At 38.9% G+C, this 14,294-nt stretch overlaps 2 protein-coding genes across 5 annotated transcripts in view; both read right to left on the bottom strand.

Annotated features, from left to right (window-relative positions):
- Positions 1 to 305: 305 nt before the first annotated feature.
- Positions 306 to 5,893, bottom strand: dnajc18 (DnaJ (Hsp40) homolog, subfamily C, member 18). 2 transcript variants are annotated; one of them, XM_015040138.1, is made up of 9 exons: positions 5,692 to 5,893; positions 5,410 to 5,568; positions 3,994 to 4,162; positions 3,697 to 3,842; positions 1,633 to 1,839; positions 1,429 to 1,541; positions 1,089 to 1,198; positions 829 to 1,001; positions 306 to 576 (listed from the first exon to the last, which is right to left on the bottom strand). In XM_015040138.1, the coding sequence occupies exons 2-9, from the start codon at positions 5,534 to 5,536 to the stop codon at positions 452 to 454; spliced, it is 1,170 nt and encodes a 389-aa protein (XP_014895624.1). In that variant the 5' UTR covers positions 5,537 to 5,568; positions 5,692 to 5,893; the 3' UTR covers positions 306 to 451. The 2 variants fall into 2 exon arrangements, with proteins under 2 accessions (XP_014895624.1, XP_014895632.1); XM_015040146.1 differs by having other exon boundaries at positions 5,410 to 5,543.
- Positions 5,894 to 7,128: 1,235 nt separating this feature from the next.
- Positions 7,129 to 14,294, bottom strand: part of ppp3ca (protein phosphatase 3, catalytic subunit, alpha isozyme) — a 46,395-nt gene continuing 39,229 nt past the window's right edge. For 2 of the 3 annotated variants that reach the window (XM_015040042.1, XM_015040033.1), the window contains 2 exons: positions 12,500 to 12,550; positions 7,129 to 10,992 (listed from right to left, as the gene is read on the bottom strand). In XM_015040042.1, coding sequence (XP_014895528.1) covers positions 10,814 to 10,992; positions 12,500 to 12,550 — 230 coding nt within the window. In that variant the 3' untranslated portion in view covers positions 7,129 to 10,813. The remainder of the gene's footprint in view (positions 10,993 to 12,499; positions 12,551 to 14,294) is intronic. The other variant, XM_015040050.1, reaches the window with a different exon arrangement.

The following is a 14,294-nucleotide window of genomic DNA, read 5'->3' as shown; positions in this document are numbered from 1 at the left end:
CAAACACTGCAGTGTTATTTAGGTCTCTGTACTAATTTCCTACTGGAAAACCCTCACTAACATTCACCCTGTTATCTACCAAATAAATACATCAAAAATTTCAACAAAGACACAAGAAAACATTAAACCTAAACAGATAAAACATGTATGTCCCAAACATACAACTGCCTTTGTAGCCCCAAGGGGAGACTGCATATGTCATGCCATTTCTATAAGAAAGTTTGAAGGCTGTGAGACATCATACATCCTGCCAGAGCGAGTCTGCACTCCCTGCTGCCAACGCCACAGTGCAACTCCTTATTTTCCTACCGACGAAGAGAAGGCACGTTGTTTTCAGAAGTGCAATCTCCCACTGGCTGCACCGTCCCCCAACGACATGTCGCAGCAAAGTGGCCAGAATGGGTAAATTACACACTTCGCTAAAGAAACGTTTCCTCCTCTCAAACTGTCCTCATTTGACTCTGAGGCGGCCGACCAATCGCTGCAGCTTCTCACAGTTGTCCAGCCTCATGGACTCTGCCTTCTGCTTTAACCGCTCGTCTCGGTAAAGCTGCCCCAAGTTTGCCAAGTCTGATTCTGAAAAAAAGAGCAACGGAGAGAGAATTTAATCAAAAATAACAAAAAGTCTTTGGCATGCATTTTTTTTTTAAATAAAATTTTAGTTTTCCCTTGCTCTCTCTTTTAATCAACCCTGAAAATCTACACTGGCACCATATTTACAATGAAGGTGGGAAACCGAAATGTCAGTATCAACTGACAGATCATTTTGGATCACGGCAATTACTTTTACCAGGTTATTAATCAAGTTTGATTGGGATTCTCACTTACTTTGCTGCTTCTCCTTCCAGCAGCTGCTCTGCAAGTGTTCGATATAGTCGCTCTCGATGCTCTTCTCTAGTTCCTCCAGCACTGCTCCGCGGTACTCTTTCTGAAAACTTTTGTCCACATAGTACGGTACACCCATGTGCTGCGTTTCTCTGGACACCACCAGTCCCATCGCCCTGACGCCACAAAAAAGAATAATTAAGCAAATTCAAATATACTCTGTGCATCTAAGGTGGATTGGAATGTGATTTTTCTAAACTCACGGCTTGTAAAAGAGACTGTAGGGAGGATTAGTTGCCATCATCTGAGTAAAGACTGATATGAGGATCAACACCAGCACAGGCAGAAGCTGCAGAAGAGCTGTGAAGGTGTTCTGTGGGAAGATAAAAGAAAGACTGTAAATCACGTAGGCTGATTGGATTCTTCACGTTCAAGTGCATTACATATGCAGCTCTGATGTAATCTTTTAATCCAATCAATGAGACGTCTGCACCCTTGTTAAAAACATCCACAGTTCATCAGGACCCGTGGCTAATTAAAGCACCGCTGCCTCTCCGGGCGGAGACGACATCATGACACGGCGGCTGTTAACGAGCCACTGACCTGACTCTGGTTTTCCTCCACCACCTCCTCCCGCCTTTCGTGAGCCCGCCGACGGCGAGGCTGGTAGAACTGAGAGTAGGAGGCGCCCTGGTTGGTGTATACGTGAACGTTTCCTGCAGAGTCAAACATTACACACTATTCTTAAACTTATCTGAGAAATAATCTGTTAAAATAACTCCTTCACACACACACACACACACACACCTGTGGGAAACCTTCCACCAAAGAAAATGTTGAAGAGCTCCTCGGGGGAAATGTCGGCCTCAAAGTCTCTGTAAAAGTTCCGGTAGTGTCCGGGCCGGCTGTTGCCAGAGCGATGGGGTACATTTGAGGTTGGACTCTGTTCTCCGAACTGATCGTACTGCTGCCTCTTCTCTGGGTTGCTCAGCACTGCGTATGCATTACCGATGGCTGTTGGGAGAAACAAAGCGTTTCATGAAATTCAAATAATAGCGAGGGCTAAGTCATCCTCAAACTCTGGTGGTCCGTGTGCGCCCTCTAGTGGTTTGCAAGGTACTGCATGTAAAAGACAGTTTATTTGTGGGACGTGAGCTCAAAGTGTGACGCGTACAGTTAGCTTACCACAGGATTGTGTTTAAAAATAATGATAGATGGCTTAAGAGAACAATGGCATGACTACTTATACGTTCGGAGGAATTAACGTCTGCAAGGATATTTTTCAGTTTTTCAAGGTAAGTTGGAGAACTTTTGTTTTTAGAACACTGTTATGATAGCATGCCAACGACAGATTTAGTTTGTCGTGGCTAGTCTTATTTACAAGTGCTGCGAATTAGCTGTTGCTATTGCACCATGATGCAAACATGGGACTGCTGTTTTATTCAGTTTATCTATGTCAATGTGTCTGTCCCTATCAAACAAACTTGAAAAGAAAACAGCACCACACTTCTCATTAAGATGAACAGAGAAAACAACAATAAAAGAGTTAAGATGTTGTGTTATTGCAGGGGCAATTTCAAGTTAGGAGTTTGTTGAATGGGTTAAGTGGCCCTCAACCTGTAAAAGTTTGAGAAACATTGGTCTAATTTGATCTGGTCATCCCACTTCTTGACATCTGTGCAAACTTTCAAAAAACTCTCTTCTTTTACTAGATATCACCCAATATTTTTTCTGTTTGAAAACCCTTGCAAATAACTGGTTGAAGAACTGGGTGCTCGCATTAAGAAAATCTCGTCGTCGCTCCTTAGGTGGGTTGTCAGTTTGATTTCAGCTTCCCTCCACATTATCTTTGGGCAACACGTTGAACCCTGAGTGAACCCATCTATATCAGCCTGTGAATGGTGGACTGCGGTTTGGAGAGTAAAAGCGCTTTGTGTGGTCAATAACAGGAAACGGCAGGATAAGTGCTGTCCGTTCCCCACTTACAACAGGACGTTTATCGGTGTGGATATACACGTGAAAACATGACGCAGCATTTTACCAGTGGACAAATAACCTAGATTTCAGACTGATGGCATAAAGAGGAAGAGACTCAAAACCAGGAGTAAAACTGATTTGTTGGTTTAGAAGATATGGTGAGAAGAAAAAATTATTAGTACCACTAAGATTTTGTCACAATGTGAACACTTTAGTCTATTTTATTGAACACATATTTGACAAACCACCACATTGTGAAGTAGAAGGACATTTATTTCTCCACATAAAATATGAAAAGTGTGGCATGCATTTGTATTCACACCCCTTTTTGCTGTGATACTCCTAAATAAAGTCAAGTACAGTCGACTATCTTAAGAGGTCACCCACCCCATAAGTAAATGGAGAGAGTGTAAAATCTGCCCTAAAAGAGCAGCAAGAAGAAACAATCTGTTGAAAGAAAGCTATGCTTTTTATCAACAGCGATAGAGAAAGATGAGAAGATAAAAACATGGCAATACTGGAAAAAAAAAAAAAAAAAATTCTTGTTAGTGAATGCCAAAAAATTAATGGGCTGCATCCTTCCAAGGCAGCATTTGAAGGCTGAGGAAAGCTGTCCAAAACTCAACAGCTCCTCCAAATGCATCCAACTTATCTTTAGCATGTTACTGCTATGTGCTATGGAAATGTGAAGAATAAATCTGAAGGCTAGTCTGTCCAATTTCATAGCCACTCATTTCTGGTCTTTAGACCTAGCCTTAGTTTTACACCTGCGTCAACTAGGTCCTCAGAACAATGAGTTTAAGATGAACAATTATTGACAACAAATATGAAACTGCCTTTCTATTTACCCCCACCCTCAAAAAACGAATGTTTAATGTTGTGTTTTACGAGTACCTTTGAATGCATCTGTGGCCCCTGGGGCGAAGTTCTTGTCTGGGTGAAACTTCAGAGCCAACTTCCTGTACGCCTTCTTCAGATCTTCATCACTGGCACCTTTGTCAACACCCAGGATTTCATAGAAGTCCTTGCAATTCTTTATTCTGCATTAACAAAGCATGCTGGATGTTAGAAGAGAAGCATGGAGAACTGTGCGAAGGAACCTTGAAAATGTTCAGAGTGCATCAATTTAACATCTGTAATTGTACCATTGCCTTTTCAGAAAGGCAGACTCAAGGAAGACGAACTGTTCACCTGAAAACACCTTGGCGTTGCTCCTCGGTGTAAGTCTTCTTTTCGTCATGATTCGTAGTCCTCCTTTCTTGGTTTCCGATGTCCTCGTCCCTCCAGCCAGAGGGCGGAGGCACGTGGTTCGTTTCTTGGGACGCACTGCCTCCATTTCTCAGTATGGCATCGATCAGCACTGTAACCAGTAACACAAGTGTTTGCACTCAACAATGACTGAGTCAAGACGTCTTAGAGACAGATATGAATATTAGCAAATAGAGGATAGAATTACGCTGCACATTTTTGTTTATATCATTGTTTTTAAATATTAGGATTCCTGTTGTGTTGGCGCATCCAACAGTGCTCAAATTTCAACAAACAAAGATGGTCTCGTTAAAATTTAAGGATAATGCCTATTATATTCAGGAAAAACCCAAAGGCCACACAGACTCATAAACTGCAACATGCTAGAACCAGGATCACTGTTCACAGTGGGGCAAGCTTCAACATTAACATGGTTGAGTGGGTTCAGACCAAGAGAGAAGAGCTGCTCAAAAATGTATGTCTGATTATCACATGAACAAGCCCAAGAGAAAGTTTATGGTCAGACGACATATAGTGACAAGAAGTGTGCTTTAAGGAGACAAAGTTAGTCTTTCAAATCCAATAACACTTTACTAACCACTAAGCATGGTGGTGGTAGCATTATGCTTAGGATCCGTTTTGCTGTATCCAATATTGCACAAAGCAGGGTGAATAAAGAAGGAGAACAAACTGCTAATTCTTCAACTTTGACTCAAATCAGCTTCAAAAATCAGAACTCTTTTGGGCAATCAATTGTCACAAATCGTCTTAATTAAGCATTAACAGACTTTTGTCCCAGGAGAGATTGAATATCCAATATTGTCTCAGATTTGATGTTTCCCACACTTCCTCACACCTGGAAAACGATAGAAGCAAATTCCATTTTTAAAGACCACATAGCCTGATCTAAAGGACCCACATTAATAAGATGAAATTGACATCCATGATGAAAATCCTAATCAGAAATGTATGTGATTTTAATGTAAAGTATGTGAGTGGAGACAACCAAGCTGTTCCCAAGCTGCATTATTTGTCGTGCCAACAGGAGTCCTGTATGACAATAATGCAGTTTGATGACGCTGCTGCACAATGCATGAATAAATAGGCTTTAATACATTTCTGCCTGATGGTCTCCAAATAGGCTACTGTGAGGAGGGGCGGCGTGGGAGCCGCAAACAAACAAGCAGATCTACATTTTAGCATAAAGCTCACTCATATCTAAGGGTTTAAAGCTAAATTGCTGTTCTGAATCCACAACAACTTTAAACTAGCTTCCCAGCAACCACACAGGCCCGGAATAAGCTCCCCGGTCAGCAACTCAGAGTGCAGTAATAGAAAATGTGCGTCAGCTAATTTTACCTCTGGCCCTGGTGCTGGGGTAGATTTTCTGCGCCTCGTATAGGAGCTGCAGTCCCCGATCCTTTCGGCCCGACCGTAAACACAGCTTGGCCTTCTCTATGAGCCGGTCTGCTTCGTCTTTGTCCATGACAGCTCTGTTAGGGGGGTTACTCAGCAGCTCTGGACCAGAACAATGTGCGTCAATATCATGTGGTAAAGGAGAGATAGGAAGAAAACGAAGCGACGAGCTTCGGTTACAGACAGCTGCGTAACGTTAGCTCGGCGCAGCCTGCAGTCACTCACAGTCCCAGTACCGTTGGCCCCCGGTGGTGGTCGGACTCCGGCTGCAACGGGCCTGCCGCTGGGCCATAATTTACACGTAAAACGTCGGAAATGATCGTTGAATAGCTCCAATCGACGCTTATAGGGGAATTCTTAAAAATTACTGTGATGTCCAGAGATTTTGATTGACAAAAAGGTGGAGGCGACACTGTGTGATGTCATTTCCGGTTTAACGGGCGAAGACTGTTGGAAATCGTTGATGGACAAGTTAAAATGCCTTTGACTTTGTATTTATTGTGTACATTAGTAAGGAATATGGAAATACACTTGACCATCTTTGATATCAGACGACACGTTAAAATTATTGAGCAAAACCATCAGGTGCAATATGGAAAACACATATCATAAACCTAACAAAAATTTAATTTTCAGTAAAAAAGGAAACAAATTCGTTGTCGATTTTATTCATTTATGACTGAAAAATATTCAGTATTGGACATGACAATCCATTCGAAGAATCCATTTTTGTTGGATAACTTATTTGGTCATAAGTTATGACCAAATATTTCCATAAATTAAAACCTAGACGAAAAAAATTATTTATTTTAGTAATTTAGTTCAGATATATAAATATATCTAGTATCGTTCAATAATATAAATTTGACAGTCCAAATTATGAATCTCTTTCTAATATGTGATATGTAAAAAATGAAATGTTTCTCCCACAAATATTACATACAAATAATAAAGCTGTGTTAATTTATGGAGAATACTGTACAGTTTTAATCTGGGCTGCTTGCATGAGTTACTGCATCACTGCAATGTATCATGGAGGTTATGCTTGTGTCTCTTCTTATAAAACAGTGTAGGTTTTCTTTTTAGCAGTCTTAACCTTTCTGAACTTTTTGGGTGTGGCATCTTTAATTTTTCTCTTGACAGTATCTCAGATTTTCTATCATGTTCAAACCAAGCTATTTTCTTCAGTCAATAATGTTGCTTTACAAAATCACAACTAAAAAAGTCAAAGTACTGAGTAACTAAAGCTTTGCAGTTCACACTTTACATTTTCTAACCAATTAATGTGTAGAAATACCCACAAATTGGAGTTTACCACCTTGTGAAATACCATGTTGATGAAAAAAGGAAACAGTTTAATATTTCTGCAAAGGCATGAAAATGACTCAGTCATCATTAGGCCTCAATACATAATTCAGTTTGTTTTAATGCAAACCACTACATGGGAAGGGTCTCTTTGAATCTTCAGATTTAGGAGAGCTATACAGTTATATTAGCAACTACATTTAGTTACATCAGATTTAGGTCAGGATACCATTATAATGTGATAAAAAAAATCAAGTACAATACTTTTAACTGGCTTCAGAATTATAGGGTTTTATCCACAAGTAACTGCAGGTTAGAAGAGCACACCAGGGGGTTAAAGAATTGCACAACACAATCTGTTCATGCATATTTTATTCAAGAGTAAAAAAAATGTGATTTGTCCCATAGGGCATGCTTACAGTGTGTGTATTATTTAGGAAGTCAAATGCCAAAACATATCTCCATAGATAAAAAAATGTTGCAAGATAAAATCCATTAAATCTCTTTGTTGAAGTATGCATTTTGACTATACGAGAACCAGAAACCAAGGAATGAAAAGAACTGTAAGCTAAATTGTAACAATAATATCAGCAGTAAATATAACCAGAATACAATGTTTCCTGTTAAATGTGTGACACCTGATTTGTCTGTGTGTCCAATTCATTTACATTTGAGAAAACCATGCTATCATGCTTTGGCAGCCTGAAAGAGTAGCTTTTCACTGAGATTATATTCATTCACACTATTGAACATTTTCTGTACATTAGTACAACAGAAAAAAATGTATATATAGTACAAGGCTTTACACCTTAGAAGGGCATCTCTGCATACAAGAAATCAATATAAAATTAAAAGCAGTGGTAGTAAATAAAATGAAACAAAAAAAAATACCAAAAACAACCAAAGGAAGCCTATTTATAAAATTTATAAAACAAGACAAAACTACAAATATAATCCAAAAATAAATGAATTCAAGTTTACTATTTGAAACACAACTATCTATCACAATTATAATCTCACATAACAACTAGGAACTTAATTGCATGCATTGATGCGTTCCATACATAGATGCTGTGTTAAGTCACTTTTTGTTCATCTTTACTTCACACACCTTTATCACTGAAAAGAAAAATGGCATCCAGACCAGGAAAACATTAATGAATGACAGAAAATTCAAGAAATTTGTTGCGAGGTGGGCATCAAAGATATTTATCATTCCAACTTAGATATTTTACTCAGGATGTGTCCTACTCTAGAGGCATTGTAGACTCACACACTGTTTGGGGGACAGCGATCAATTGCATTTAGCTCACAGTGAGGCTTTAGCTTTTATTTAATATCAAATCATCCAGTTTAGATCATGTTCTAGAATGAAAATAAATGAAAAAAAAAAAATTCAGAAAAATATTAAAGTTTGATTAAATAGTTGAATACAAGATTCAATTTTCAATGTTGGCCTGTTGGCCTTTTTTCATAAAGAAAGTATTACAGATTAGCTATACTCATTCAATGATACATCTTTGCAAAATGAAAAGGCATTTTGCCGTAAACCTATTCTTTAAAGTCCTGCTAGACTACTTCAGATATATAGTTTTAAAACGATCTTTTCTCACTTTATCTCCATTAAAAAAAATAATAATAATCTGAGTCTACACAGGCTATGGGATTCCAAACAAACTGCTGTGATATCTACACCAGGTCAGAAAGTGGCGAAAATGTCGGCAACCACAGAGTCAAAATTTCAAAGACGGGCCTGAGCATGAATAAATCAGTGCTGGGTTAAAGCAACTGTAGTTTGTTAGCGTGGCCATTGCCCTCATCCCATTATGATTAATCGAAGGCTGTGAAATCCAAAGAACACCAGTGCTGATGCTGGTTATGATTAACTGAAACATAACGATACCTGGTGAATGTCTGCAACTTCCTTCCTTGTCACATTTTGCAAGCACAAAATCCAAGAATGTTTTGGAAAAGCAAAAGATGCAAAAAATTAGCAGGATACCGATGTATGCTGAAGTCACTGTTCGTGTTCTTGCCATTTCTTTAGCAAGAAGCAGGAGAGAAATAACAGTTCATTAATATCTTGAAACCGAGGTATGTCTCGACATTCAACGTCACTTTTGTTTTCCTCTGAAAGCTGCGTTAATGCCGAAGGGAAGAAAGGTTATTGTGAGACAGAAATGAAGCTTAATTATCCTGAAAAAAACAACAACAATGATTTTCATATGAATTTGTAAAATGAGGTTGGTTTTTTTTAACATGAAGCTGTTCTGATGTGAAATTAGGCATGGGCTGGTTATGTATATTAAGTTATGTCATGCATGTCATGCATAACTTAATAAAAATATGATGACTTTACAACTGATTAAATTTTCCATCACACTGGGGATAGTTTGAAGTGAGATTAATAGAAGGGAAAGTGCCATAGTGGCAAGAGTTTTCTCTGGGTCTTCAGGGAATAGAGTAATCAATGCTGCTCATCCACATCTGCTGCAGCTGCCGTTCATGGGCTGGTTGAAAGAGGTACTACATTTTGTATACAAGATATCAAGTTGGGCAATTTGGAAATATTTAGTAAAAACCACGGTTTTCTCACTGCTAACAACATACTGTAAAGCAGGAGGCCGCAGCATTACTAACTAATCAGCTAATATTTACTTTTTATACTTATGTTACTCAAAAACATAATTCTGTGCAATAAGCACTTACAAAGTAGACCGCTACTAAATTCAGTTTTACTAGTCTATAGTTTTCCTTACATCTAAGAATCAAAGTAAATATAGCAAAAAAGTGATAAAAAAAAATTAAACAATTTATTATTTCAGCAGCAGTAGGGATATTCGTTGCATTTGCTGACTTACCAGGACTACAGATAAAAATGACCTTTCAGGTAACTCTGACGCATTTACATCAGTGTCCCTGCCAAATAAACCAATTAAATTCCATTTTATTTTTTCTGGGGTTTTTTTTTATTTTTTTTTTTAAATTATGGTAGTTAGATTAAATTACACGATGTTGCTTCAAAACTTTGTGTGAATGTTGTGAGAAGCTCAAACCAGCCCATGCCTACGTAAAATGCTCTTTTGGAAGAGACGTGAATAACCATAAGATAATGAACTTAAAAGGAGTAAATGATATATTTGGAAGTCAAATTTCTGTGTTTAATCCGGGGTGCTGAGGTAGCATCAGCAAACAGTGGGACTGCGTCTTCTAAATCACCTCTTCTTTTCCTCCAGGTTCTGTGATCCTATAAGATGGCAGATGTCGAGGAGAGAAGGAACCAGGCAATGCCGGAGGTTACTAAGACATATCCAAGGTGGATCTGGGTCTGCAGTGGATTTCTCCGTGACATGCGAACCCCGTCTTCCTTTTTTTCCCTGCAGGTTGGCAGCATCTTACAACAAGGTTAATCAATAAATTAAAGTTCACCGATAAGATGGCGTGCTGCAGAGTTCGAAGAGGTACACATTTTACATATTTGCGTCTCTTTTTTCTTTCCGTGTTGCCTCTCCCAAAGTGATGTGACCTAATACTAGCAAAAACAATAAGATAAAGTAGATCATTCTCCTTTTGATGTGCATTTGTGAGTGATTCATAATAAATACTTTTATAAAACATTAAAATGATTTGTGTGATATGGATACTGCACTCATGTTTTCTGTCAGGCCCTGCAATGAAGGAGCACACGTGTGTCAGCACTTGCAGCACAAAAACTCCCAACAATTCAGTCTGTAATCGAACTGAGAAGGGGAACTACGGTCGGACACAACTTCCAAAAGCACTTCTTTGCTGCAGCTTGTGGGTCTCTCTGCATCCCTGCCCATTTGCTGTGAACCCCAGCTCCCCCCTCCCCCTAACAGTGCAATGACATGCCGTCATGAAATAAATGACCTTTTCGCCCAGTGTTTAGATTTGCTGCAGGTTTCATGTTCTAGCGGTAGGCCTGTTTGATTTCTGTGTTCTGAGGCCTGAATTTCCCATTAAGCAAAGTCTTCCTGCATGCCTGTAACAGCGGCACAGTTTCCGTGGCTCAGACAACACATTACTGGATGTTGCTGTTGTCTTCTGTGCCGTTTGCCTCCGACATATTCATCTTGCCTATGGAGTGGCCCACGTGGTTCACCCCGTCCTTGCGAGGTGGCATGCGCTCGTTGATGCGGTCTAAGCCCTTAGCCTCCTCAAAGCTGGTGATCTTGTGCTGGGGGGAGAACCCACGAATAGCTGAAGAGGAGGAAAAACGCAGGGTCAGGGTTATGTTACTCAACAATCTAAGGGCATTCCGCAGGTCGTGTTACTGTGTCAGACAGTTTACATGCACCCATCATGGACTGCATTAGTTTTGTGCTTCTCATTTTGGACAATTAGTTTTCCATGGTGGCTTGATCACACAACATACCGTTCTGATTGATTTTTAAAAACAAGAGGTAGCAAGAGGAAGGTGAAGAGTTTGGATGTATTCCTCTGTCTTATTTATTCCACATACTTTGTGCAATTTACCAGAACCTTTTGCAAGTGAAGCAGAAAGTTAAGGTTATTGTGTGGAATATGCTTAAAAGCGAGGCCCCTGCCAGGAAGTCAGCCGATAAAAAAATGTGGTCAACCGTTTTTGATAAGAGGAGTTTCCACATATCCAGATAAAAATGTGCAAGAAGCTTTCTGATGACTACAAAAATAAGCTTCCAAATAGTTTCCAAATATTTGTCAAGATAAGCATGCAAACATTTGAGGTAATACGTATAATTTTAACAGAAGATCCAACATGAATTCAAACCTGTTAACTTAATTCTCCTTTTTTATGTTGCTAAATGTTGTAATGTCCATCTTATATTAATAAATTGTTATGACAATCATGCCCGTGATGAGTGAATGCAGACGTCTGGCAGCCATTATAAGTGAAAGTTAAAAAAAAGCTATGATATGATATATGATATATCCTCTCATGTGCCCAAACATGTCATGATTTCATAGTGTTAGCTGCATCAAAAGTGTTATTACATCTAGGAGAGACAATCAAGAATAATAATCACACTTCCCTTTGCTAATTTCCTTTATCATCATCATTACCAATTGTGAGTCACTGCCTCATAAGCAATGTTTAAATTACAAAATAAAACTATGATCAAAGTTTGTTTTTGTTTCCCCCCAAGAAATGAAACAGCTTTTACAATCCAAATATGAGTCAGTGTTCAATAAATAAATAAAGTGACAATATGAAAACACAGACTTACTATAAACTCACTGCAAACTATGATGGGTGAGATATTCTATGTGCTTCTTGTGAAGAGAGGCAAAAAAAGGTGTATGAAGAGGAGACTTTTTTCTGCAGATCTTGATCTAATATGCGTACATACTGCCAGCACACCTTACACACATTTTACACACGTGTGACTCAGACACAATATCTTTGGAAAGCAAGTTATTCGACAGATATTATTCATCTTGAGAACAGTTTCTAATGTAACTTCTTCCCATTAGAAAGTAGTTCAAATCTACTCTATGGTGATTTTTGCTTTATTTACATAAAATCAACAAGTATTATTTTGAAAAAAAGAACATTTCTCTTATGTTTTAACTCTGCTTGGATGAACTTCACAATAAGTTGGAGCTCTATGAACATAGAAAAGCTAAGCGTGGACTCTATATTGTTTCAACTATTGTCTGGAAATATTATATAGCAGGATACCCTGATAACATATTAAAGCAATGGGACAAGGAGCACCAGTTTTACCTTCTCTGTCCTCATCATGCGTCTCGATGGCTTCAATGGCTTCAATGGTGGCTGAAGGGGGGAGGAGGGGAGCAGGTTACTCCTGATAAAGCCATGCAAATGTATAATGCAGCCCCAGGGAGAAGGCGACTCATGTTATTTGGCCAGATGAGTGGTACATGTTCACTGTTATTGAAGCCAAACTCAGAGGAGCGCCATGCATTAAAACTGAGTTAGTGTCAATCTCGGGTTAGAAAGTTTTCATGAAAAGTCACACAAATAGATCCACAAAGAGAGACACAGAAATGAGATGATGGAAAGTGCGGGGGGCTGAGATGACAAACAAGGATGTGAGAGCATCTGAATTACTTTTAATGCTTTGTACTGCTTAAGGAGGTAGTAATTGTTTCTGCATGTCCAGTTTATATCATTGCTTAGGAAGGTCCTTATCTGAATAAACTCACCTGGTCCTCCTGATAAAAGCTGTTGCAATTCTCAAAACATTTTACCATTTACCACTTTTCCAATCATTGAAAACACAATATATAAGCACCTTATGCTACATTCTCAGTGTGGAAGTTGCTACAATGTTAAGAGAACCCAAAAGAAAACATTTATCCTAGTTACATTTCATCCAAGGTGTTGAAATCGGCTCTCATTAACTCAAGTCGTGTGATGAAAATCGCATCTGCGTCCTCTTCTGTTTGGCACATGGTTCTGCGTGGTGAGTTACGTGATTCGCCTGAAGTTTGTTGCCGTGTTTTATGCCAAAATGCACTATAACATCAGTGTTGATATTTCGCTTTAACTGGTCAGCTTCCACTCTCCTGTTTTTGCATTCCCAGGACGCATGAATACTTTTGAGGAACGTTTATCAGATGTGGTGGGGAATTATGTACATTTGCATGATTCTGCACTAAATGACTACAAAGACGGTCAAACATTGTTGTCCATGGAGGAAGGCTGTATGCAGCGGCATTCTCTCTTGTGAGCGATTTGTAAAAGCAAAATGGAGGACGCATGGGGGGGAGCGGACACCCGGGAGGGTAGAGGAGTATCCCCCAGCTTTTGTGAATAAAAATGTCCATGTGACTATGAGCTTAATATAAGATCAGATGTCAAAGGTTGGAAATGTCAGGTCCATAATTATTTCTGCTTGTGCTGAGTTAGTGGCACCCTGTTTTACAGAAACTACTTTTTCACATTCACTTTAAAAAAAAAAAATACAGAGCAGGACGACCGCATAAGGGAGGTGTTGTCACGCATATGATTTCTCTCAAATGTCAATAATGGTGGACAAATTATACTGTATTTCTAATTTTGCGTTGGAAATAATTTCTCAGCGCTGTTTATGCTTGACCAATCAGTACAAGCGCCCTTATGTATCTATGACAATTTTGTCACACTGAAATGTTTTAGATCATCAAAACAATTGAATCAGTCAAAGATAACCCAAGTCATTTGAAAAACTGATGATGACGATGACTTCTTTTGATAGTGGAGAATATCTGCTCAAATCTACCTGGCCTGATGTAAGAAAGTAATTACCCCCTAAACCTATTAACTAGCTGTGCCACCCTTGGTGACAACTGCTATCAAGCACGATGTGATAATTGGCAGAGTGTCTTTGCATCTCTCTGGAGGAAATTTGTTTAGTGCTTCTTTGCAGAACTGTGTTTATTCAACCACATTGAAGGGAGTGTCAGGGCTTGTTAAAAGTAATACTACAACATAAAAATTCAGAACTTTTATTTTCAACATTTTTAGATCTGATTAAGATGTTGTAGTGTTATTTTTTTCCCCAGTAGAAATTATT

The sequence above is a fragment of the Poecilia latipinna genome, unplaced genomic scaffold (assembly GCF_001443285.1).
Source record: "Poecilia latipinna isolate Pla-1442-1.1 unplaced genomic scaffold, P_latipinna-1.0 Scaffold30, whole genome shotgun sequence".
NCBI lineage: Eukaryota > Metazoa > Chordata > Actinopteri > Cyprinodontiformes > Poeciliidae > Poecilia > Poecilia latipinna.
This window is presented reverse-complemented; position numbering and strand designations above follow the sequence as displayed.